The sequence below is a fragment of the Desmodus rotundus genome, chromosome 3 (genome assembly GCF_022682495.2).
Source record: "Desmodus rotundus isolate HL8 chromosome 3, HLdesRot8A.1, whole genome shotgun sequence".
NCBI classification, from domain to species: Eukaryota; Metazoa; Chordata; class Mammalia; order Chiroptera; family Phyllostomidae; genus Desmodus; species Desmodus rotundus.
The window spans coordinates 131,251,521-131,278,572 of NC_071389.1; the positions used below are offsets into that span (position 1 = coordinate 131,251,521).

At 38.7% G+C, this 27,052-nt stretch overlaps 1 protein-coding gene across 2 annotated transcripts in view; it reads right to left on the reverse strand.

Moving 5' to 3' along the window:
- The window catches only part of LIN7A (lin-7 homolog A, crumbs cell polarity complex component), a 144,310-nt gene extending 135,845 nt beyond the window's left edge, over positions 1 to 8,465 (reverse strand). Inside the window, exon 1 of one of the 2 annotated variants that reach the window (XM_071221002.1) lies at positions 8,201 to 8,465. In XM_071221002.1, coding sequence (XP_071077103.1) covers positions 8,201 to 8,243 — 43 coding nt within the window. In that variant the 5' untranslated portion in view covers positions 8,244 to 8,465. Of the gene's footprint in view, positions 1 to 6,903; positions 7,120 to 8,200 lie in introns of those variants that run through there. The other variant, XM_045187326.3, reaches the window with a different exon arrangement.
- Positions 8,466 to 27,052: the final 18,587 nt, after the last annotated feature.

Consider the following 27,052-nt stretch of genomic DNA (forward strand, 5'->3'; position numbering starts at 1 on the left):
TGCTGCCTATAAAAACCTTCCATTTTGTACAACTCTCAGTGTGCCTTTCTAGTTGATACATGGGATGCTGCCAGGTTCATGAGTCACTTAATAAAGCCAATGAGATCTTTAAATTTACCTGGTTGAATTTTGTTCTTTAACACTGTCACTCAAGCTAGGTATAATTTTAGAATATTGATATGGTTGGTCAAGTCACTTGCTATTCCTTCTAGTTCTAGGTTACTTGCAAAAATTTTCTACTGCTCTCGTACAAAATATTTGGTAGTAGTGTTGACTAAGACAGAGAACCAAACTGCCTTGGCGTAGTGTTTCAGCCACTTGAAGCCCGACCGTGCAAACATCCCCTTCACACACCTACATATTTTCCACAAGGCTTCCACCAGAGTTGTGATGTCATGAGTAGAGTATGGCTACGGTACATACTTAAATTTCAAGTAGGTTTCTTAAATTTCAGACAAGACCTACTCTTAGACATCCCAAGTAGGTTCTGTGGAATCACCACCTTCTTTTCTAAGTGCCAATATACCACTCTCCTATTAATATTGATAAGGGAACTAAAGAGTTAAGGATTTTAGCCTTAATTGATAGGCTTAAGTGACTAATGCTTGTGGAAAGTGTTCCACAGGATTCCACAGGAACTGGAATGCATGACTTAGGTGAATCATGGAGAAGGTCTACAACCAATTCAACCTTTTTGCCTGGGGACGGGGAGGGGGGCGCAGTCCTTTGCTTCCAGGGAGGGAAAGCCCCTGAGGCAGGTAAAGAATTGTTGATCAGCAGAAAAAGTACTAGGAAAATGTGCCGCAAGACTGCAACTCTCATCCCATTAACCTTTTCTCCAAACCCCTTATCTAACCTTCTCTTTACAAAATGTCAACTTCAGATGTTGAGTTGTGACAGGCAGCATCAACACTGACTTTTCTGGTTTTAGTATTCCTTAGCTTTTTCTGGCGGGTAGATTGGACCACAGTGCCCTAAAACAACTTTCTCACCTTTTTGGAAACCAAATTATTTGTCTATCAGCAATTACTGCCCTTCTCCAATATTCCTTAAAAATTGCTTCCAGCAGTCTCTCAGCCGTATTCTCCAAAATTCAGCTGTGATTTGATTTTTTTTTCCCATTTAACTTGGGGGTTTAAATCTTATTGCAAACCCGTGATTGCCAGTATTCTAACTTTTAGGGGGAGAAGGGTAAAGATAATTCTTAGACAGAAAAAAAAAACAGATTTCATACTGAAATATCTTAACTATTACCACATTCGGCAAGTAAACAAAAATAGCAGAACCAGTTGAACTTGAAATAGCCACAGTGCTTCTAGAGGGAAATTACCACCAGTTTAAATTTTATGTCCTAGTTTTCTGTCCAAAACAAATAACTAAGTAAAACCACAAAATAATTTTCAATTCAACATAATTTTTTCCAAGTCATCTTTTACCATATTTATTCTTACCAGGCAAGTCTTCAAATTCAGCTAGCATATGACTTAGTGAAACTCAATCATAAAGCGTTGATGTGATCAATATGACTTTTTTAAGCTTACATTCACATTTGCAAACACAGAGTGATTTCGAATTAAATCTTCTTTAACTTGTTTATGAGGACATAGCTCTATGGGTCATCCATTTGTGGTTAAAAAAAAAAAGATGGAGGGGGTGGGTGGGGCAGGGGAGAGTAAGGGAGGGGAAAACTTGGGACAACTATAATTGAACAATGATAAGAAAATTTAAAAAAGGAAAAAGAAAAGTAATAAATGGTTTTGGATATGGAAAAGTTAGATGTGGTGGTGTAGGTTGTGTGTGTGTTGGGGGGTGGAATATTCTGCTGAGGCTGCACCCACCATTTTTTTTAACCTTTTCAGTTGTATTCTGGCATTAACTTGCCCGGTTTAATTAACAACTTAAGATAGCACTTGCATTCAAGCAATGGGAGCAGAGCTATAAATGCCAGTACCAGTATCCCACCTCTTTTCTTGGCCCCGGAAAGCTTTCCACTTTTAGAGGTCTACTACTACCCACCCACAGAGGCAAAGTGATAACCAAAGATAGCCATTGCTTTTGCACTGTTATAAGGTTAAAAGGTATTTTTGGCTTTTTGCATTAAGAATGAATCTGAGGACCCTGGGTTCAGCTAAACTTAATTTCATTCATTCATCCATTCATTCAACCAATGAACAAATTGTCAAGTTTGCCAACTATATGTCAAACACCATGTTAGGCTCTACCTCTCTAACCTAATGAAAACTATATCCTAGCAGAAAGATATCAAGGCTTAAAAAAAAAAAAAAGAGCTGTGAGAGGTATTGGCTTTGTACCTATAATACAATCCCTAATATCCAGTATACATCTTCTCACTTGATAATACTCACTGAATGGTCCTTTTTTCGTACTAAAAAGCTAAGTCCTAGCTGTGATCCCTGAAAAAGCACTCCAAAAGCAAAAGCATTAATTTCATAAATCACCAGACCACACCAAATCCATCTCAGGGTTTGGATGGCTGACACAAATTAGAAGGTATTCACCAGATTTATTTTTCTTTTTCTGGAAGTTCTATCGTTAAATTTCTCTGTTTCAAAACTGTGTATAAGACTTTCATTAATATAAAATACCTTTTTAAAAACATAATCAAAACTGTAAATTTGGGTCCTTCTCTTCCCAACTTTTCATTATCAATGACAGGAAAAGGTAAATGCGACAGAATTCTGACTCCCGGAAAATGTTCTGGAAGTGCAAAAGGAGACACTCAAATATCGACTTGTTTAATGTTTAGTGATTCCTAGAGAACTCATGAGAAAGCAAGCACTTACTTGATGTTTGCGAACTAAAACATATCTGGCTGAGAGTGTGAGAAGGCTTTAGGACAGGAGCCATGAAATATAATCATTCCCTTTCCCTTTCCTGCCCATCACAATCACCAAGGGGTACATCTTTAAACAACGTAAGAACTAGCTTAATTTTTACTTTCCTTCTTCCTTAAACTATCCTCATTTTATATATAAATATAAAGAGGAGAGATGAACGAGGCTTTTTGGAATGTGAGCAAAAGCAATTTTCAGGCAAATACAGATTTTATAAGAACTGGTGAATAGAGCTTATTAGAAAATCTATGGGTTGCCCAAGGCTTGAATTTGCAGATACACAAAGTAATGAGCTCTGTATGTCTTGAAAAGTGAAAAGGGAAGAGAGAAAAATTTTAATGTATCACAAATGCTATGAAAAGTGTAGCACCATGGGATTTTCATTTACATTCAATTTTTGCTCTCATGTTATTTCTTTTCCATAAGGTTGAAATTCACCAAATAAAAGCTTTGGTTTTAGATTAGAATTTTTAAAGAACGAAAGTTTTATTTTTTAAAAGGGGAAACACATCGAGAGTTCCTTAATCAATATTTTAATTTAGGACATTTTGGAGCCAAAAAAAATCAAGATTCCATTTACATTTATGCAAATTATGAAAGTTGACTTCAATTCACAGAAAAGTTGGATAACCGTTGACACTAACAATTTATTTTATATAAGTACCAAATGCAGATTGTAAGCTACTGATCATTTCATAAGCAAAGTCTCAAATATTTAAGATAACACAATATTAATTACTCCTAGAAATTATTTTAATTATCCATTTTCTCCAAGAACTGGTTTTGTATTATTTCTTTATAAGCCATTTTTAAAAAGCCATTCTGCTTAAAGTTAAAGGGAAATACTAGAGGAAGTAAAATTTTGAGGAATTCTCTTCTATTACCTTTTTCTGACCTTGAGATAGAAAGTGAAGGAGGGTTGGAGCTCCTGGACTTAAGAAAGCGCCTAAATCCATGAAGTCTCTTACATTATGAAGGTTCTTCGTTATGAAGGTGCTAAGTGTCATAGACTGTACCCTGCTTTGATCCCTGGAGTTTAGCTGGAGGTCATTTCTGATTTTAGAGACTAAAATCTGGGCAAAGGAACCACCGCTGGAGGGAAGAATTGCTGTAAACATTTTAAATTCTGGAATTGAAGATTCCACACTAATCTCCTTATCAGCATCTTCTCTTTGCCACAAGGGTAAGTTTCAAGTGCCACTTCCTACATCACTGTCTAATATGAAATATTAGACTGAAAATGACTACATCTCATATTATTACGTGTCGGATTCAATAAGTAAATTTATGCATAGTGATATGTAAATTAGAGTGCTCACTATATCTTTGAAAATCTAAGTATAATATATGATGTTCTAGCCCAGGAAAAAGAAGCAACAAGCTGATCTGCAGATTTTCTTGGTATGCACAATAACTAAATTTCTACCCCAGGATAGATAGCTGGAGTGTTACTGTTTCTTGGTAATTTTTTCCCAATCCCATTGGGTACAGATGTATGAAGCAGTTGGTAGGTGAGTTGTACATGTGGAAATGCTTTCATGTGTATTCCTCCCTGTATGCAGAATACTTTTTTTCCTACAGATCTCGTTAATACAGCAGAATGGTTTAATTTTGCTTCCTCAGTGGGCCTTCTTTGACCAACACTATCTAAACCGGTCCTTCCCTATTATCCTCTAGCCTCACGTCATGCTTCTTATCTTGCCTGCACTTCATATTTTCAACTAATCTAAAATGCTTTGTGTAAGTTGCATTATCCAGCTCCTAGCTATCAAATTCCCACACCCCGCTTTCTACGACTCTCCCCTGTGCTCATATCTTCAGGCCAGTTTCTCTGATGGTCTCAGGTTGTACACAGAGGTGTTCTCCTGAGCACGTCTGCAAAGTTTGCTTCCTAAGTTGCTTCAGGTCTCTTCTCCAGTGACACCAAACCAGAGGGCCTCCTTGGATGATCACATTTCCAACAGTAGCCCACGTTACTTTCCTTGACGCAGCCTTATTTTTCTCACTAGCACTTACAGTTGGATATGTATGTGTGTAGTGTGTGCCTCTCTCATTAGCACGTAAGCTCCAGCAGACAATGTATTTTGTTTTAGTACTGCCATATTGCTTAAAACAGTGCTTGCCATAGGCTGTCACTCAATACTTATTTGTTGGACTCATTAATTAATTCTTTACTTACTATCTGTTTTCCCCACTAGACTCTTAAGGGCCATAAAAGCAGGGTAATTGGTTCTGGCATTCCTATAGCATGTTGTATATAGTAGGTGATAAATAAACACTTAAGGGATGAATGGTTTGTGTGTGTGCGTGTTCGTGTGTTTAGACTTCTTTCCAGGTAGACTCTAATTACCACAAAGACTAGAATTATGTCTGTTTAGCTCACCAGTGTATGCCAGTCTCACAGTAGTGTCTCACACATAGTAGGCACACAATAAATAAATGAAGAATCGCCAGGACTGGGATCCGAATGAACAGGAAACTACTCTGCCCACAGCAACCCAGAGGCTTCCACGAGGTCAATCTAAAGTCTCAATGAAGATGCTACAAAAAGAACTTGCTCTCAAATTATGGGTTAATATTCAGGTTTGCTGAGATGTCCACGGGAGGTTTTGTCAAACACCTTCTTTCCTTCCTCTCCTCTGCCCACTTGCTACAATCCCCCCTGGTTAATAACCACAGCCTTGGTGAGCTATGGTTACTGATGGAATCCTCAAGCATCAGGGAAAAAGAAGGGTTAACAACTGCTGGCCTGTGTTCTCCTTGCCATCCTTCCCAGGGCCAACCTGTTGTGAACCTATAAACTATACCTCACTTCACTGCTAAAGTCCTATATTTTAACAGTGCTTAACTTACTGCAGTCCTTAGTTCGCTTACACTAACTTACATTAATCTGTGATTCTTCTACTGTGATCAGGGGGTACGTCAGGCACTGAGAATACCAAGATGAGAGCACACACGGCTCCCCCAAGGAACTCTGTTCACCAAGGAGAGAGATGCGACCGAGTGTGAGAAATGTTTTGACGGGGCCAAAACAGCAGGTGACCTCTGAGCACATCAAAAGGCATCAAAACAAGCTGGGAGACTGGGGCGATCTGGAAATGCTTCCAGTAGGCGACCAGAAGCTGAGTCCTAATTTTAATTAATCAAATTAAAGCGGCACAGTGTCAGAATCATCTAAGCGAAACTCCTAAGTAGCACAGGGGAAACCTGATGCTCAAAGAGACGGACTGCAGCGTCCAGAGTATCAGTTACAGCGAGGACCCAGATAAGTAGTACTGGGCTTTGTCTTTTGGAACGCCTTTTTTTTTTTTTTTTGGAGGAAATTTTTCAAAACTCTCTATTTCATCAGTTTAATGATACCATTAATTAATTATACTTTAACACAGAAAAAATATTTTTACATAATGACTTTATGCATAGCAGTGCTGCCAATAACCCATCATCAGCAAATTACAGACTGTGCAGTGAGCTGCTGGTGAATTTATTCAGATACAATCACTGTCCCTCCTGGCTATCGCCTCTTGAGCTATTATTGCATGAAACTAATCACGCTCCGAAGGGCTGGTACAGTCTGGCTGTGAACAAGAACAAACTTTAAGAATAGATCTTAGTCAGATTGTACTTCCTCTCCACAGCTGAGGGAGGCATCTAAGGGCTAAAGTAAAACCAAAAAGTGAAATATTTTCAGCAGTATGTAGTAGTCCATACAATGGCTCAGGTATGGATTTTCTTGGATTCTTTCTTTCTTTATTTGTTCCTAACGTAGTTGTTTTACTTGAAATATTTAAAGACTGATTTAGTAATGGGACAATGTAAAAGTTCATCACATTAAAACAGAAATACTTGGGAAATCCATAATTTCTCGTAGCTTGCTCGCCATCTGGCTCTCAGTGGCAATGGAGGTATCCTGCTTAGTGCAGGTGATGACGATGGGTGAGAGCACGGATTACACAATGGATTTCTGAGTTCTTCAACTACTGTTATTAATTTACTAGTGTGCAAATCAACATTTCCCAACACAAAATCAATCTCTTTTCTCAACTCTTACCTCCAAGTAATGTTGCTATGAGCACCACATAACATTTGTCTGGCGCCAAGAGATTGCGTTAAAGTCGCCCACTTTCTCTCCAAATTAAAAACCTCAGTGGTTTTTTCACTGTACTCGCAGCAGGATGCTCTCTTGCCTTGCCCCACAGCCCGGTTTAATCCGCTAAAAAGAATATTTTTAGAGGCACTTCGAACTAAATCATTTTCGTCTGAATACATCATTACCAAATGGCTGCCCGGGGTCCTAAATCCGGCCGCTGAGGACGGGGACAAGCAGGTGTCCTCCGCTGCAGAGTCGTGGGACTCGAGCGCCTTCACAATTGGACGGCGGAAGCCAGAAAAGAAACCCGAACACACGGGGACAGGTATAACCCCTCACAGGTGCAGCAGAGAAGCCCGGATCGCAGAGGAGGTCTCCATCCTCACGCTTGGGGAGGAAGCAAACGCTGCTTCCCCAGTAGGTCATAGAGCTCGCTGCACAGGGTCGCAGGTCAAAAGTTGAATTTCAACCCAGCCTGCGCTGCGTCCCCGCGCGTTCCGCAGCCCGGACACCGCAGTGGCACCGGGTGGGAGAGAACCAGGTTGGGGCAGGGGAAACTGGGGGTTGCAACAGTCGAGAGCTCACGGCAGCGGGGACAAACACAACCCCCTCCGCCTTCGAAGCGCCAAGCCGGGAAAACCGGACCCGGCGGCTCGCGCCCCGCGTTGCCCCTTGGCGGATGATAGCTCCCCGCCGCCGCAGCTCAGCCGCCGTGCGCACCGGCACCGCTACCACGGGGTGCGCCTTGTCCGCCCCCGGGCGGCTGCCTGGGCATCCGCAGCTGGACCAACCGCCGTCCCCCGGCGCCCGGACAAACTTCCTCCTTTCTGGGGCCCCGGCCGCGCTCTCTGGGTCTGCGGCTGCAGGCGCCCCCGCCCGGCACGGCGAGCTTCCTCCCGGCCCCTCCGCAACCCCGGGCCCCGGGCGCCTAGCGGTCGCCGCGCATCCGCTCCAACAAAGCCGGCGGCCAGGAGGCGACCCCGAGAGGGGCCGGGAGTGGCGGCCGAGGCTGCCAAAGCCCGGCGAAGGCACCCCGCGACCGGGCGAGTGCCGCGTGCGAGGGCAGCGGGGACGTGGCGGGCAGAGAAAAGGGAAGAAAGTATCCAGCTCTCGGCGCGAACGCCCTGCCTTCTTCGCTCGTCCTCGCTCGCTCTGCTCCCCCTGCCCGAGCGCGTCCGCCTGTCCAGGTGGCAGTAGGCAGGGACGGAAGGGGAGGTAGAGGGGACGCAATGGCCTGGCGGGAGAGCCGCTCCCTTACCTCTGTCCAGAGTGAGCGGCTGGACCACTGTCAATGTCGCCATGTCTGCCGTGGGAGCCGAAGTGACGCTCGGCTTCAGCAGCAGCAACCGCTTGTAGTGAGAAAAAGAGGAGGAGATTGGGGGCGGGGGTGGAGAGGGAAGACGGAAAGGAGGGGAGGAGGAGGGAAGGTGGCGGTGGTGGAGGAGAAGAAAGCTTGGGTGGGTCAGCAGCCAGATGGAGACGCAACTGTTTCGCAGCGAGCAGACCTTCAGATGCGGCGGGAAGCTGAGCAGGTAGCGGAGAGCGACCGCAGCGCCGGCTGTGGAAGGCAGGCTCTGCCCTGGAACTTCGCCGTTCCACCCCGGGGAGCGCTACACGGGTGTTGTGGCTGGTGTGTGGCTTTCTGTCAACTTTCCAGTCAAACAAAATGATCAGACTATATGAAGGAAGGAGGTAGAGAGAGGAAATTTTTTCAGATTAAGAGAAATTGTCAAACCTGTAATCCCATCCCCTGGAGAGAAAAGGCTTCTAGTTCAGAAATGTTGGAATTCAATTACAGTTGCTGTTAATTTCTGTTAAGGTTCTTTTTTTTTTTTTTTTTTGGAATGTTGACGTTTACCGAGATGCGAGGTAACTAACTGACTTAAGGCCACGGTTCCAGCGCCAGGTCTTCATTAAGGTCCTGACCATATTATACCTTAAGAGCAAACTTCTTAAAAATGGTTTTAAAAGAGAGAGGGAAGTTCCATTACTAAGTTTGTAAAAGGTGTACCTAGCACGTTTTCAGATTATTTAGCCGATGGTTATTCGGAGTTGCCACTTATTAACGTGTGTGTCAGGAACTGAGCTACAAGTGTAACACACCGGGCGCCAAGGCCTGATTCGGGAATTCAGTAGGGTTCCTGCTTTCCCGCAGCTTACCATCTAGTGGGCGTGATGTTATTCAAAGGGTGACTTCAGAGTCAGTTGATTAGGATTCAGTTACCATAATCTTCAAATATTGGCTGTGACCCCTTCAATTGCTCTCACTATCTGGCCACTGTAGGGACTTATTTCCCGATGAAGAAATTAAGAAGTATATAGAAGAATTGTATAAGCCAAACAGTCATGACTGCGGGTTTAGGATGGTAAAGGACAAAGCTACCTCCCCTCCCCTGTGACAGAGCAGAATTGCTTTGGCTAGCAATGTATTCTGTTTTGTGGCAAAATATCGGGATATGATCTACGTCATTGTTTTCTGATCACAAGTGGATTTCTGGAGATCTTTTTCATCCATGGTCTATACTTTTAAAAAAGGAAGCAAGATTTCACCAATGATTGGAGAAAGTCAAAGATGATTGGCCAAAACATCCAACAGACCCTAAAGGCACCCCTAAAACAGTAGTTCAATATACCTGTATTTTCACTGAATGTATAAGAAAGAGCCTGATCTTGAAGTTCAAGTCTTATTTATGTGCTCTTTAGAAATCATGTAATTTCTCACTGATCCCCAGTTTGCCCACCTGTCAAACAAGGGAATAACCTTCACTCTTACCAAGAGTCTGTAAAATGAAGAAACTAGTTTAACTCCAATGTCTTCTGAGTTTTGTGAGGGTCTAAATATGCTTTGAAAACAGTAAAGTATATACAGATTTATTTATACAACAAACATGCATCCCATCCGAACTGTGTGACAAGCACTCTCCTAGGCGCTGGCCTTGCAAAGAGTAAAGAGTCCTGGCCCTGGCCCTGGATTGTGCTCTGTCCGGGATGGGAGACAAGGGAGCAAGCTGGGAGAATTCCAAGCAGTCAGTGCTCTGAGCACCACAGAAAGGAAGTGTTGTGGGAGTGAGGAAGAAGCAACAATTCTGTTGGTATCCTTATTCCCATCCCCTAAATCGGGTGTCAAGCTCATTTTCACTGGGGGCCACATCAACCTTGCAGTGGCCTTCAAAGGGCCGAATGTAATTTCAACTCCTTAACAGTTAAGGAGTAGTTACATTTATACAGTCCTAAAATTATTTCGGCCCTTTGAAGGCAACCACAAGGCTGATGTGGCCCCCGGTGAAAATGAGTTCGACACCCCTGCTCTAAATCAAACAACAGAAAGAAGTTGAATTGTGCACCATAAAGGCAGAGTGTGTTTCATGGTTATGCACAAAATATCAAAACTCATTCAATAATTGAGAATGGGAAGAACATACAAATCCCTTCGCCACTAATGTAGCTCTTTTAAGAACACATTTTATTATTACTACGTATTTGAGCAGCTTCACTCATAACTCTAAAAGCTGTAATTGCACCTATTTCACAAGAAATTGGAGATTGTGAAGTCCATGAAGGTAGGCTTTTTGTCTTTTTGTTTCCTGATATATACCCCCAACACCAAACATTTAATAACATGTTTCTTTTTTTTTAATATTTTTTAAAGATTTTATTTATTTATTTTTATACAGAGGGGAAGGGAGGGAGAAAGAGGGAAACATCAATGTGTGTTTGCCTGTCATGTGCCCCCCACTGGAGACCTGGCCCACAACCCAGGCATGTGCCCTGACTGGGAATTGAACCATCAACCCTTTCAACCCTTTGGTTTATAGGCCAGTACTCAATCCACTGAGCTACACCAGCCAGGGCTAATAACATGTTTCTAGACTTATGCCTTGAGATCCCTAATTGAAATTTTGCTTTATCATTCTTTCTGCGTTGACTCTGTAGGGTTTTTATAAAGATTGAAAGAGAAAGTAAGAGGAAGCACAAATCACTATTAGTCATTGGTTATTATTTCTAATAGCATCAACTTCAATGCCTTTAGCTTGTTACACAGGTATAGAAAATGAATAATAATCATTATCTGTCAGAATTTGATTTTCATGAAGTTTGAATAACTACTGTCTCTCCAATAACATGTATGAATTTCTATATATTTGAGACCTGCAGAGACAGAACAAAATTTCTGTAATCTTTTGCTTGGGTAGATGTGCCCACAGTTGGGTCTCTCGAATAATCGCCTGCATCACTCCTGTGCCATCCACTGTGTGTCAAGGTCAATATGCTTGATGCACTCATGTGTGTGTTGCTTTGTTGATTGTGTATTAGTCAGGAAATTGTTAAAACACCTGGGATTATACTTTTAGCTATTGAGTTCCACAGTCACTACAATTTTTCATTAAATAATACACAGTAATTTAGTTCATTGGCACTTATATTTTTAATGGAATCAGTCAATTCAATATACACTTACTAAGCAGTTTATGTGTGCCTGGGTTGGTGCTAGGTTGTTTTCTCTTCTCTTCTGCTTTCAGCCCAAAAAAGTAGGTATTGTTATTTCATTTTATAGATAAGCAAACTGAGACTCAGAGATTAAGCAATTTGCTTAAGAACAGTAACACCTGTGTAGCAGTGCTTGCGCTGTTAATTAAGAAACAGACTTCACATTGTACTTTTGAAGATTTAGTGATTTTCGCATTGTATTTCAGAGTTCCAGATAGACAGCTATATCCTTTCTCTTGTTTTGTTATGTTTGAGATATATTGAAAAAAAAAGGAATGCATAGAGAAAATTTAAGTCAAAGCAGAAAAAAACTATGATGCTGGTTCCATTCTATACAAAAATAGGTTAACATTGAAATGATTACCTACTTTGAAATATAAAATCTCTTCTTGTTAAAAAAATTAATTCAAAGCTACATTAAGATCTGTTTCCCTTAATTGTCTTTTTTAATTATGTGACAAAATCAAGAGAGGGTTTTCATAAAGCATTAGCAAACCAAGAATATGTGTTTAGTTAGATTATAATAAGTACAGTTACATGTGAGAAAAATAGCACCTTCAAACTGGAATCCTTTCAGCCTTTGGTGTTAGAAATTATCCTTGACTGTTTCAAAATATCACTTTATCTTCCTTAATTCTCACAGCTTTGTCAAAATAGCACTAGATTAAGATGAAGTGCCAGCCTATATCTTGGAACATAAAAGTTTGTGGGTTTTTAAAAAATAGAGAATCGTACTGTGTTTATTTTACCCTTAGGTTGTTTTGATAATTAATTTGTCTGGTTATTCAACAAATATTTAATGTACTTACTATGTGCTAGGCACTGTTTCAGGCTCTGGGATTTCAGTGAACAAGAAAAGGCCCTCATTGTGTGAGGGAAAAACAGACAATAAACAAAGTAATAAACAAACAAGAAAGAGATTAACTAGCGACTAAGTCCTAGGCAAAGAATGAATAATTTGATGTTTGAATTGGGTCTACAGTAATGTCAGAAGTACAGAAGACAGAGCTAAGGAGAAGGGCGTTCCCAGGAGCAGGACAGCAAAGCCAGGGATGGGAGGGCAAGCATGGTACATGTTTGGGTAAAACAGGCAGTTCTATTTGGAGTACAAGAAAAACAAGCCTAAAGACAGCCATTAAAAGTCAGGTTGGGAAAGATAATGTCATTAACAGAAATATAACAAACCCTTTTCATGAATGACTTTGTGTCCATCCTACAACGATAAACCAATCTGGGCTAAGAAAAAAACAGTTGTAGCATCTACATTAAATTACCATATTACTGTTATAATACCAGAATAAAATGAAGAGTTGCTAATTCAGAGTTGGATGTTAGAAAACTAGAGATGAAATATAAATATTAGAAGTCAATTCATATTATTTTTTATTTCTTTCAAAAGAAATAGAAAAGAACTTTGAGAGAAGAAAACCAGTAAAATCTGTAACCTGAACGATTCCACAGTCGTAGTGTCTTATTGCATTATTTTACATTACCAGTTATCATGCACATCATAAGTATAAAAATTAATTCTTTCTCTGATTAGGCTATAGGCAATAACACATATTAATCTAATAAGTGCAAAGTCTTTCTGACACTAGCATGTTTTATTTATGCCTGTATAACTCAGAATATAAAATGGTGTTTTTGTTTTTGTTTGAAATGTACATTTTTCTATTTTCACAGTTGGAAGTTACAATAGACCTTTTTATAATGAAATTTAAACTTAAAGCATAGGATGTCCTTCTTTTTCTTTATGCATCCCAAGCTCATATAGACAGCATCACGAAAGCCTAAGTAATGCAGAGAGGCAAGATAAATGATTTTTAAATGTGATACTGGAACCCATCTTTTTTCTCACATATACTCAGGAGATATTTCCAGACTTTTAGAACTCACAACCTTTAATGGCTTAAAAAATATTTTTATTAATTACCATTGTATATTAAAAATTGAAGAAGTTCAATTTGGAGTCAAAAATTATGCTTTTATCCAACCAATGTTTACTGTCCACCTGCTATATTCCAGATGCTTTACAGTGTCTGGGGAGTTTCATTGTTAAACACAGAAAGAGTGCCTGTCCTCATGGAACTTAGTTTTTAGGAAGGGAAACATAAGATACAAATAATAAATCAGATAATCAAGTAGTAGTAAGGACCACAAACTGGTATACTGAAGTCTGTCACAGTTATTCAAAACCCGATTATGTGCATATTGTCCCAACATCACTTTCAGTAACATCACGTTGGTGTCTTTGGATTGGCCAGATGATGGCAGTATTTACACCAGGGGTATTGGCAAATACTATATTTTGAAGATTCGGCACCCCCCCCCCACCCTGCCCCAAATCTGGAAGCCAGTTGTTCAACATTTACCAGCACACCAAAAAGTCCACAAAGAAAATAGGAAGTTGTGGTGAAATATGCATCAGGGGAGGAGGCTACTTTAGAATGGTCAGAAGACAAGTCACATTTCACTTGATAGAAAAAATTTTAAAAACAAATCTATGCTGTACTTGATGGAGTACTGACTAGGGTGCGGGACCTGAGATGGAGTTGGAAGAAAGAGAGGCAGTCATGTTATCTTTGAGGAGCTTACAAAATACTTGGAAAGGACATAGAGGAATCAATGAAAGGGTATAGAATTAATTACAAATGATGTATTAATAACATTAAGTGATATTATAAATCTTTATGTGTTACAGATATACAGAAAAGGCTGGATTCCATAAACACTGGCTGGAGGCAGTTTATGTTGGCTTTCAGAAGAAACTTGGAGATATTTCTTTCCTACATGTAAATAATAAAATATTAAACCTTTGGACAGAAAGCTACTCTGCAGTTTTGAATTGAAAGATTGCTACCAGTTGAACTGGGATCTTCAAAGAGTTTGCACGAGAAACTGAAGAAAAAGCAGGGACATGATCATAATAACTGAATGTCCATGTTGCTAGAGAATCGTACCATGGTGAAGTGAGAACTCTGTTAACTTGATCTTAAAAAACACACTGATGATGGGCATTGCCCATTTGTTTGGGGCATCAACTTCATTTACACTATGTATTAAGTGGCTTTTTCTTGAAAATTGCTTCAATTTCTGACTTTTTTATTTTTAACGCAGTTGAACTTATTTATTTCTAATTCTGATACTATAGATTTAATTAAGAATATTTGGGAGAAACAGATGAAAAGCCATTTTTGAAGTCTTCCCATATTGTGACCCAGGACAGGAATTGAGGCTAGTAACAGAATTTAGACCTGCTGAGGGGCATGCATGTCAGCAATGAGCAAGTTTAAGAGCAAAATGCATCGCTAGCATGGACAACACATTCAGAAGACTTCCAAACTCTTATTTATCTTCCAATGCTCTAAAGAAAAAGTCACTACAATTTTAATTACTTTACATTTAAATATATGATCGCTGGGCCCAACCTAAAGCATAAAGTATCTTTTTCTTGAAAGTTATCGGTGAGATCAAATTATGCTCTGTTAGACTGAGTTCCTCACTCTCAGCTTCTCGGCCTTTCCTGCCTCTCCGGTCCTGAATAAACTCATCCCCTTGCCCATGTAGGTGGACCTTTGTGACACTTGTAATCTATTATGCCACTCACCAAGTCTGCAGTTACACAAAGTATATCTGCCTCCTGAAATATGTTGTCTCCGAGACATTTCCTCTTTCAATGATTTCTTAATTTTACTTCTTGATCAAAGCATTTACTTACATAATAAAAATATGGCTTTATTTTGGCCTCTTGAGAATTTAACTAGAATGAGAAAACTTGAGACAAATGAGGATGGTTTTAACTCTGCATACCTTCAGATTCCTGTTACCTGGAATTTCGCATTAATCAGTAGCGGTAAATCAAGCCAAACAAATATTTTTGCCTAACCCCCAAATCAAAGCAGTCTCAAATGAATGGAGAAAATAAGCAAATCTCTGCCATTTTTATCTAGGATAGGCAAGCAAATTATTCTATTAAAACTTCTATATAGCTTATATACTCCCTTGTTAACAGAATTTTTGTTTTGAAATTTTAAGTGTAAAATAATGCACATGGAAAACAATTCTCAAAGGGCATTACAAAAGCCCGCTCACTCCAAGTAATCAATGTGAGTAGGGTTTTTATAGGTGTGTATTCTTCTGGAAAATACGCACACACGCGTGCACAAAACTTTTTGAAACTCAAGTAGCATTACTATACACCACATTCTACGCCTTGTTTATTTTATCTAGTGATATTTTCATGTCACTATCTGTAGATTAAATAATCCTTCTTAACTTCATGAAGTTCCATCAGAATACTTTCATGTAGATGTACTTCCAGGTGGTTTTTAGGTTTTCACCATCTCACACGGTGCTACAGATGCACTTTTTCCTTGTTTTTATCATCTCTAAAAGCACAAATTCCATTCAGTTGTAGCCCCCTACTTTTGTACAATATAGGGCTAATGAGGCCATTTTCAGTGATGTGCTCCTGGATTATAATACTGTGACCCTTTTATTTCCGTTTAATTGTATGCATTCTATCACATACCAATTAATAACTCCATAGAAATGCATATTTAATTGAGTTTCGAAAACCTAAAATGCCAAAGTGATTAAAAAAAAACTAGTTGCCACAGACCGTGCTATTCTGTTTAGAATGTATGGTACGCAACACCTCCCAGCACCCCATTAAGTCAACAACAATTATTACATATTTCAGCTACGAAGCCAACAGCATATATGTCTAAAGCAACCTGAAAAATTTTAAAAAAAAACTAAAAGTATACTTTTCGATAACTTATTAAACAGACTATTTCCACCAGATGAAACGAGATAGGAACACACAGGCACACATGAAACACCACAAGGAGGTGTTCAAGTACTCTATTTTTCAAATAAAATAACGCATCGATTACTACTTGGTGAAAAGTGTAAGTAAAAATTAAAGTGAGAAAGATTTTTTCACCAAATGTAACTAGTTAGTATCTCAAAGAATATTTTAGAAGTCAGTGCATGCAGTGCTCTCTGCTGGTCTGGTCTTGATTGCAACTACACTCAATGTCAAATGCGTGTTTACAAAGAGGGTCACGAAAATCATCTCTATCCTAAAAGACTACTGGTATTTTTATTCTAATTTCTATGTGGCTCCTACCTTAAATGTGTGCACACAAGTATTCATTCTTGAATTTCTATATGGAAGTCAGTTTTGAACTCTGTGAATGAATTGTTGCAATGTGTCATCACAAATCCTGAATTACATAATAAAGTGATAATACAAAAAGTTGGATATAGATTTATAGTGCAAGGCGTACTGTTTTTCCTCTCAGTTACAAGCAGTGGCCGCATGTGAGGTGCTGGCTTTCCCTGGTCCCTGCAGAGGGCAGGTGAGGGCTGCCCAGGAGGAGAATGGGTGGCTGCGTGTCTCTTGCAATTCATAGAACAGACAGTGACCACCACTGTGGGCTCTCTTCTTCCTTTTTTCTCTCTGCCAGTCCTTTCTACATCACTCCCCTAATAATAAAATATCAGCTTATTGTTGTTTTTTCTTGTGAAGCTTAGGAGGAAATTTTATTACCGATAGTTACAAAAGCAATTTGTTTCAGAAAAGTTTGTGTGGAGAGAGGGAAGGGAGAGAGAGAATATACACTCATTCATTCTATGTTTTATGTCAAGTGGCTCCTATGCACTGAAGATAAAACAGTATCAATACCATTGGTACCCTCCTGGAATTATTGGTGTTTGTGGAATTATTTCTCAATTAAAACAGTTGTAATGCATAATACTAAGGAAGTACATGATGCATATAACTGGGGTACCTACACCAAATCTGGGAGTCCAGACGTCTCCAAAAATGGGACATTCATGGTGTGTTTAAGGACAGTCTTGAGGTAGCTAGCAGAGATGGAGGGCTGAAGATAGAGTAGAAGCAATCACAGGTGGCATATGGTTACCACGAAGGCAGGTGAGGGTAAGAGGGATTTGGAGAATAGGTGACAAGCTAGGCCTTGGTAAGTAAGAGAAAAATACTTCCTCCTTGGAACCAGAAGCTGAGATAATGAACACGGTTGCCGGGAGGTTTGTACAGTAGATCCTGTGAAGAGACCGAGGGAGGTTCTGTTGGAAGGCTTCTGCAATTTCGATCATGTCCTACGTGTGCCTCAGCCAAAGACCGTCTGAGAAGAGTAGAGCATTTGTGAAGTAACTATAGCATGGAGCTGATGAAAGTGGGTCAAAGTCCAGGGTTAGTCAGTCTTTTGGGGATTTTCTCCCCAAGGTGACTGGTAATGCTTCAGTCCTGTGACTTCTGCTCTGGAATCACTTAAGTGCTAAACTATGGACTTTGTGAGTGATTTGGTGAATACATCTTAATATTCCTTAAAGTAAAAAAGACACTATAGTGTGTGTAGCACTATTTACTTTCTGCCAAGAGCACTGAACCGATCTGGGGAAAGTCATTTTTCCCGTCACAGAGCCCGCCTGAGTAAACGTGGATAGAGGGGCACTCACAGCTCTGGGGAATCCTGGCCTAGGTTTTCCCATCTGGCCATCATTTATCTAAAACATTACATAGTAATCCTATATTTTTATTATTAACTTTCAGTGAATTGTACTAGGCTGACTAAAATATATACTTGTTCAGAGCTTATTTCTATTTCTTTATGACTATTTGGTATTATATAGTAAATACCCGCATGTGCTGTGGCTGCTGTGTTTGGTCTGCACACAGAGAAAGCAATTTAATTCTTTTTTAAAAGATTTTATTTATTTATTTTTAGAGAGAGGGGAATGGAGGAAGAAGGAGAGGGGGAGAAACATGGATTGGTTGTTTCTTGCACACCCCCAGCCAAGAACCTGGCCTGAAACCCAGGCCTGTGTTCTGACCAGGAATCCAGCTGGCAGTGTTTCAGCTTACGAGACCATGCCCAAGCCACCGAGCCATAGCAGTCAGGGCACAATTTAATTAAAAAAAAAACAGCATTGTTATTGACTGATTTTATGTATATATACACATATACACACACTAAATATATATATATAATATATATAAAATACATAAATACATATACATTTTATTTATACATATACATATACATATATTTTAACAAGTGGCATGTGCCCAAATATGTTTTTCTAGAACGAGGAACAGAGCTCAAGCCCAGGTGACTAGCAGTCCAGTGCTTTATGTATCACTACGTTATAACACTACATTATAAATGTCGTGAGCAGAGTGACAATGCTGCTTTGCCACTCTATGTTCATTGCCTGGCATGTCATTGATATTTCATAAACATGGTGAATTAAAGAATGAGTAAAAGAACCATCCTACCTCGAAGGTAATAGTCACCGTAAATACATTTTACAATGGAAAATCACTTCAACTATATTTACTGATTGCTTACTTTGTACAAGATATTTCTCTACTATATTTTATTGAGATTTACTATAAAAAGATAAATAAAATGTGGACCCAGCCCTGCAGGAATTTACAGCTGCCACAATTATCTGCAAAACAGGGTGGGGCATGGTGAATGCCCTGACAAGACTTAGGAACCAAGTGTTACACGGAATGTGGAAGCCATCGTGAAAATGATGGCATTTATCCTGCATCTTTAAAAGCAGGATGGTATTTTAGGTGGAGGTAAGATTAAAAGACATTTCAGCTGAACGAAACCGAATGTGTAAATGCATGGAGTAAGGAAACAACGGTTTTTATTTTATTTTTAAAACAGTCCACTTGACTGAAGAGTGGAAGGAAGTAACAAAGCATTAACACTAAAAAGAAGCTGGTAAATAAGGGAATGGCGAGTACCGCATGAGGCCTTGGGAGTCAAGTCATGGAGTGTAGGGTTTACTCAGCAGGCTTCTCTGGGCAGGAAAGTGATAGAATGTTTTTGTTTTTGTTTTAAATGGTATATTGAAATCTATTATAGAAAAAGTGATTAAACTTCTAAATGTATATTAACAGAAGGCCAAAATTATTCATATCCACTGGTGATGTTCTAGACACATCTGAAGAAATCAGATCCTTCAGAGGTCCTAGAAACAAAGATTTGGTTCATTGGTTGGAGGGCACCGTTTTCTTTCATGTTTATCCTGGTAGAAATGAAAAAGCATATTACTTTTTCGAGAGCTGATGACTTTGGCTGTAAAAGAATTGTTAGGATACAAAGAAGAAGTATACAGCATCTTAAGTTTGAAATTCTGAGAACTCAAAGTTTCTTAACACCCCACATTCTTTTTAAAATGTCACATACATACCCTCAAATACTTCTGCTCATCTCTGAGCTAATAATTGTAGTAGCTTATTGTATCTTGAAGTAGTCTAAAAAGAACAACAGTGAAACAACAGGGAGAAGATGAGAGGTTTCTATGTGTCTAGAATATAAACAAATGCTGGTATTGCATCAAGGATGGGATGTTCGGTAGGGGAGGCTTTCGGGAATCGTTGAGGAAACCTCTTCATTCCAAGATGAGTTTTGAAATAATGATAATTTGTTAATTCATTTGAAATGTTTCAAAGAAAATGAACTCAATGAGGACAGTGAGTGACTACAGAGATTAAAACTGTGGTACACTGAATAATTTATATCATTTCTATTATAATTACTATTACTACCAATTTTAAATTTAGAGATAAAGCTTGGGAAAATGGAAAATGTCACTGAGCCTATAGATGATATACAGGAGTAGGCAAATGTAGGTTTAGAGTTGTGAGTACATGAAACAGAATTTATTCTTATATTATTACTTATTAAGTATCATATTATTTATTCGTATTACAACTGTATACCTATTTTTGCCCACCCTGTATTATCAGGTGGGAGGAATCTTTCCCTCCTTACCTCATCTTTATGTGGACGAAATTCCCACCATACATTTTCAGCATAATAATTTGTTTGTACATAGTGACTGATATTTTTATTCAGACTGGCAGATATACAAGAAAGATTCATATACGTATAAGACATTTTATTCATAAGATTTGTCTTTCATTCTTTATGGGATGAATATAAATGTTATAACTCTTAAGACAGAGTATTTGCATTCGATGTCAGTGGAACTTTCACATTAGTAGATGAGATAAAATATTTAGGGAACAGGAGAGATGGTAAATGAGCAAGTTAACAATTTTGTGTTACGGGCAGCTCATAATTGTAGCTCTGTGAAGAGCTCCCACTGAGTTGATGGGAAGTGTGGGTGGAGTTAGTGCCAGGTTAATTGTTGCATTCAACATCGTGCAGGAGAAAAAGTGGAGATAAAATTGCAGCATTTATACTTCTGCCCTCCAGGTTTTCTCCATCTGTGTACTCGTTATATTTTCTTTACTTGTTATTACTTATATTTCCTGTCTGATATTTTTCCTCCCCTGACTCCTTGGGTTATTGAAGACATATAAAGTTGACTTCCAAGGCATTTTAAACATAGAGAAAATACCACTCATCTATTCATTTTCAATAGAGAGTAGCAATATAGTTCCAGGGAAAATATTACCAAGTAACCTCATTGAAAGATAGATTTTGTGAGGAAAGAGGCATTTCACTAGGTGTCTCCATGGCATGCTGGGGATTGTGGCATACCACCAACGCCAAGCCTGCAGGTAATTTTAATTATCATCTGACAGGTCATTTTTCTTTTTCAGTAGGTTTCTAGTCCTTTGGGAGCCACCTACTCAATGACTATAGAAGTTTCTTCTATGTAAGGAAAGAAACTCTGAGTTCAAATATGCAGCTTCGATAATTTGGTTTCTGTATTCCCTGAGTCCTCGTCTTTACGGTGTGACCTAGACCTGGGGATATTACTACCTAACTAACATCAGCTCCAGGTTTAAATTCTCTTCAACTTTGAGACTTGAGAATGTTATCAACACTTTTTCAGTGCTTCATTAATTCAGAAAGTTAATAGTTGTGTAAATTAAAGAATGCCTGTATTTTGCTTCTCAACTACTGATATATTCTTTTCTTCATGGTTTCACTCTTCAAATTTTCCACTTGTGTGCTTTCTTTTATTTTCATCCTTTTTATCAATATTAATAGTGCCTTTCCAAATTTTTATTTTTTGAGCTATCCCTTTGCTAAGGAAAGCATTCACACAAATCCTAAGGGAACTGAAGGTACTGAAATGCAGCATCAAACAACCTTTTGTGGACAGTAAATTGTCATGCTGATTAAATGCAAAAATCCTTTCTCAAGGGGAATAAACAAAGTTTACTTCTCTTTTTTGTCTTCATTTTTCAAGGAGAGTTCAGGAAAAAAAACCTTCATCAGGTTACAAATTTTGTTGAATACTTTACTGAAAAACAAATTAAATTGGTAAGCTATTATCATCACATGTTTATTTTTTATTACTTTTTATTAAAATTGTTTTGTTGTTCTATTACAATTCTCCTAATTTTTCCTCCTTTGCTCTTCTCTGCCCAGCCCACACTCCCCACAGTCAGTCCCCACCCTATTGTCCATGTCCATGGGTCACTCATACATGTCCCTTGACTAGTCCCTTCCCCTTCTCTCCACCCTTATCCCCCTCCCCTGTCCCCTCTATGTAAGTTTAAAATTGTCATTGCCTTGCTTACCTCACAAAGTTTTTTGACAGAGAAAAGCCTATTTTGATGTTAAAAAATCACTTAAAAGTCTTAACTTTTACAAACCCAAGCACATTCTTTTTTAATTAATTTTTGCATAGAGATTATATATCTTTTTAAAATAATAGTTTATATTCATTGTATATTTTTCCATTATCATCTATCCCCTTTATACCCTCTTCTACCTCCTCCACTGCAATCTCCACTCTGTTGTCCACGTCTATGAGTATTTTTCATTCTTGCTCCATCCCTGCACCCCCAAGCACCAACCACCCCAGCTGTCAGCCTGCTTTCTATCTTGAGTCTGTCTCAATTTGGCTTATTATTCAGTTTGTTCATTATATTCCACATGTGAGTGAAATCCTATGATAGTTACCTTTCTCTGACTTATTTTACTTAACATAATGTTTTCCATGTCCATCCATGTAACATTTTTTTAACGGTAAAGTAGTATTCCGTTGTGTAAATGTACCACAGCTGTTTTATCCACTCGTCTACTGATGAACACTTGGTCTACTTCCAAATCTTGGTGATTGTAAATAATGCTGCCTAGAAAATACTAGAAGAAAACAGGGAATAAAATCTTGGATATTGCTGGTGTCAATATTTTTTCTGATATCTCCTCAGGCAAGGGAAGCAAGAGAAAAATATAAACAAATGGGACTATGTTAAACTAAAGAGTTTTTGCACAGCAAAGAAAAGCATCAACAAAATGAAAAGCCAGCCCACTGTCTGAGAGAACATATTCGCTGATACGTCTGATAAGGAGTTAATTTACAAAATTTATAAAGAACTTATAAAACCCAACACCAAAAAAATAAACAAAACAAACAATTCAATTAAAAAGTGGGCAAAGGACCGGAATAGATATTTCTCTAAAGAGGACATACGCATGACCAGTAGACATATGAAAAGATGCTCACTGTCACTAATCATCAGAGAAATACAAATGAAAACCACAATAAGATATCACCTTACACCTGTCAGAATGGCTGTCATCAATAAATCAACAAACAACAAGTGCTGGTGCGGATGTGGAGAAAGGGGTACCCTTGTGCACTGTTGGTGGGAATGCAGACTGGGGCAGCCACTGTGGAAAATAGTATGGAAATACCTCAAAAAGTTAAAAGTGGATCTGCCTTATAACCCAGTGATTCCATGTCTGAGAGTTTATCCAAAGAAACCCAAAACACTAGTTCAAAAGAATATATGCACCCCGAGCACATTCTATGGCAAAAAGGCTTATGTAATTATGTTGTCCTTAGGCTTATTGATAATTTTGATTTTTCTTTTATTTATATGGAAACTGTGATTCATACTCATATTCTTGAATATACAAAATACATTTTAATAAAATTTTAACTAATTAAAATATGTTCAAGATGTCTTTCTAAAACTTGATGACATCCTTATCTCCATCAGATGAACTCTTCTCAGTGGGCATTATCTTACTCATTGAGGGAATGTAAATGTGTTTCCTTCACCCTGAGAGGTCGCTGAGCTTCTCTATCTTCTTGGCCTGCAATCCCTACCTGCTGCAGGATTCATTTAATAATATTCTGGTGATACTGGTGACTTTGAAGTTTTCATTTGGACACAACAGTGCTTAGGCAAACTATTGTGTGACTCTATTTGTATCATTGGATCATTTAAAAGTTACAATCCAGGGATTCTTTTAAATGCAGAAACATAAAAATAGACACAGACAACTGCAGTTGACCCCCCAGCTTTTATCTAGCATTAAAATAAAGTATCTCAATGGCAAACAAATGCATTTACCAAATTCAGATGAGATTTTTATAACCCTCATCTTGTGCCAGAATTTTATCCATTAGATTTCTAAAGTGTAAATATCAAGACATAATTCTATGCATCTTTAATTTTTCAAGGTTTTAGGCAAATGGCCTAGTTCCACTAATTAATATTGGGCATGTTGCTGAGAGTTAAACCAACACTGAGAAATGTGGAGGTTCCTTATTCATTTAAAGACAAAAGCTGAACCTTGACAAAACCATATTTGGATTTAGTTTTTTTGTTTTGTTTTTTATCCTCACATCTAACACATGAAAAGTGATTAAGACTTGTCCAAATAGGCAACTATACTAATAAAAATACATTTCTAAATATTTATACTTTATAAAATATTTTATTTATTTATTTTTACAGTGAGGGGAAGGGAGGGAGAAAGAGGGAGAGAAACATCTATGTAAGATACATTGATCAGTTGCCTCTTGCACGCCCCCTAATGGGGACCTGGCTCACAACCCAGGGCTGTACTATGGGAATTGAACAGGCGACCTTTGGTTTCAAAAGCTGGAACTCAATCCACTGAGCTGCACTAGACAAGGCTCTAAGTATTTATACCTTAAATTTTGTGTACTAACTGCAATATAACAGGCAGATTTGTTATACCTAAAAACTTTTGAATCCTAATGGATAGATAAGTTATCTGCATTTGGCACATTTCAGCACCGTTAGGGAGGGCTGACTTCTGCTTACATTGCATTTGTTTTACAGGCTGGCTGTGATTTTGCAAATTACAGTGAGACTGCTTCTTCACAGGGTTAAGTTCTAAAGTCATCTACTAAGGCAAAACTGCCCTTGAGATCCTTTATGTCACTCATAAAACTTGATTTAGGGTCTATACTGTTATATAGCAATTTGTAAGTGCATGAAAATTTGAGGAGTACTGTGCTAAAATTCAAACAAATTCTAAACCCGTGGTGTGAATGACGCAGTGTTCAGTGACAATATGGCTTGGAAATTAAGACATATTAAGCCTCTTTGAAATCAGTCTGGACTTTGAGTCCTAGATCCGCTGCCTACTACCCGTGTGGCCTTGGCCAAAGGACTCAGTATCTCTTGCTCTGTTTCTACACCTGTAAGATTGGATTATGATTGTACTTATGGAACAGGTTGTCATGAACATCAAATGAGATAATCTGTGTAAACTGTTTGAAACGGTGGTCTGGAATTCAGTAACTGTATTTGCTATTCCTCCTGACTTTATGTTAACTGCAAAGTTCCTAATAGAGAACAAATGATGGATGAGAATTATAAAACTTTGCTCTTTGCCTGAAGGATTTACTCCATTCTTTTTTTAATAAACCAGTTTCTGTAAACTTAATAAATATAAATAAATTGTTCTGTGGGAGGAGGTAACAAGATAAATGTCACCTGGCACCCAGTAGGTAATGTGTTCTGGATTTTAATCTAAATCGCGTGTGAGCGGGTGGACGCGTGCACTACTTTTGGAAAAGGTATGGAGATGACCTTGACTGCCTGCATCTGTCTTGTTTGTCTGTCAGTATATTCTGAGGCTCCAAATGAGCAGGAATCAGTCTCACGCTCTTAAGCACTAAAGGCAGATTAAATGAGGGTTAGTTTCTAAATGCAGCTGAAAAGTTAAATATATGTACAGTGTAAGTCCACTGCCCTTAGATCTCCTGGTTCACTTACACTGCATGCAATTGTTTTCACTACTTGGCCCAAAAGCCTCCCTGACCAGTATACCTAGCCAGGTTTCAATCTCATATCCAACCCAGATAAGGCAGAATTCCCCCCAAAATGGTTTCTCCAAGTGCTCTGCCTTAAAGCCACTGGTTCCATGACCTACCCTGCACTTCCCTAAGACCCACAAACACACACGTACCTTCTGTAACTGCACTTACTTAAACTTCTCCCCCTTTGTCACTAGCCCATCCACTGAGCTTTGTCTGGTAAGGGCATCAGATACATGGGGGAGTCCCTGCCTCCGCTTGCATAAGGCCAAGTTGTATCTTTTCCTGCTGAAAAGTGCTGTCAGCGGGGATCCTCACACAACCCACCTGAATATATCAGTCATTCGACCAGTATGTATCCAGTAGTGTAGCACATCAGAGATTGTGTGGTGCATTTAGGATGCCAATAAATGAAAAAGATCCACGGATTTTGTTACACTTCTGAAATGGCAGAAAAGAATGAAAATTACATTCATGAGAATTTGCTGTAATATACGTCACCAGTGCAACACTGTAGCTAACTTCCCCTTGTCGGATAGCCGGACCAGAATGCCTCCGACATAAACATGAAAGACTACTGAGCATTCAGGTGTATGAACTATTTGTATTTGATGGCAAGTATAGCTACTTGAAAAATACAGTTTCTTTTTTCCCTGTTCTACTTTTCATCTATGAAGGAGAGAAGGTACAAAAGTATCACATTTTTCCTTCATTTCTCTTATTCTACCAAGTTGCCAAGTATGAAGTGAATCTTTCATTTATATTTTAAATTAGAAAAGGAGGAAAACACTTTCATAGACACTGCATCTCTGTGCCATATTTAAGTACAGTTCATTATTTTTTTAATCACCTTTAACTGTGTTGGTCAAAGCTTATTACAATGATTTATAAATATCTGGACATTTTTTAGTGTCATAACAATGTTGTTGCTTTTTTCTGATGCTTTTTATTGTTGTAATATAAAGTAAAATTCTATAATAACAAATGATGATGGCTACAGTGATTGAGGGCCTATTATGTGCCAGGTAAACACAGAGTATTTACTAACATTTTAAAATTTAATATCTCTTGCATTTCTATCAAGAAGATATTATTACTGTCTATACACAAATAAGAAAATCAATACACAGAGAAGCTAAGGAATATAACCACTCTCCCTCATAACCCTGATTTCAAAGCCACCTTCCTCCTTTTCCTCTGCCCTATCCATACTTCTCAAAAAACTGTATTTAAAACCCACCATAGTGAAAGAAAAATACCATATGATCTCACTTATAAGAGGAATCTAATGAACAAAATTAACTAATGAGCAAAATAGAGCCACAGATACAGAAACAGGGAACAGACTAACAGCTATAAGAGGGGTGAAAGAAGGGGAAGGGATTAGTCAAAGAACATGCATGAAGGACCCATGTACATGGACAACAGTGTGGGGACTGACTGTGGAAGTGGGGGGCGGGCTGGGTGGAGGGCAGTGAAGGGGGAAAAAGTGGGACAACTGTAATAGTATAAACAATAAAATATTTTTTAAAAAACCCACCATGGATCACATCAGCTTTCC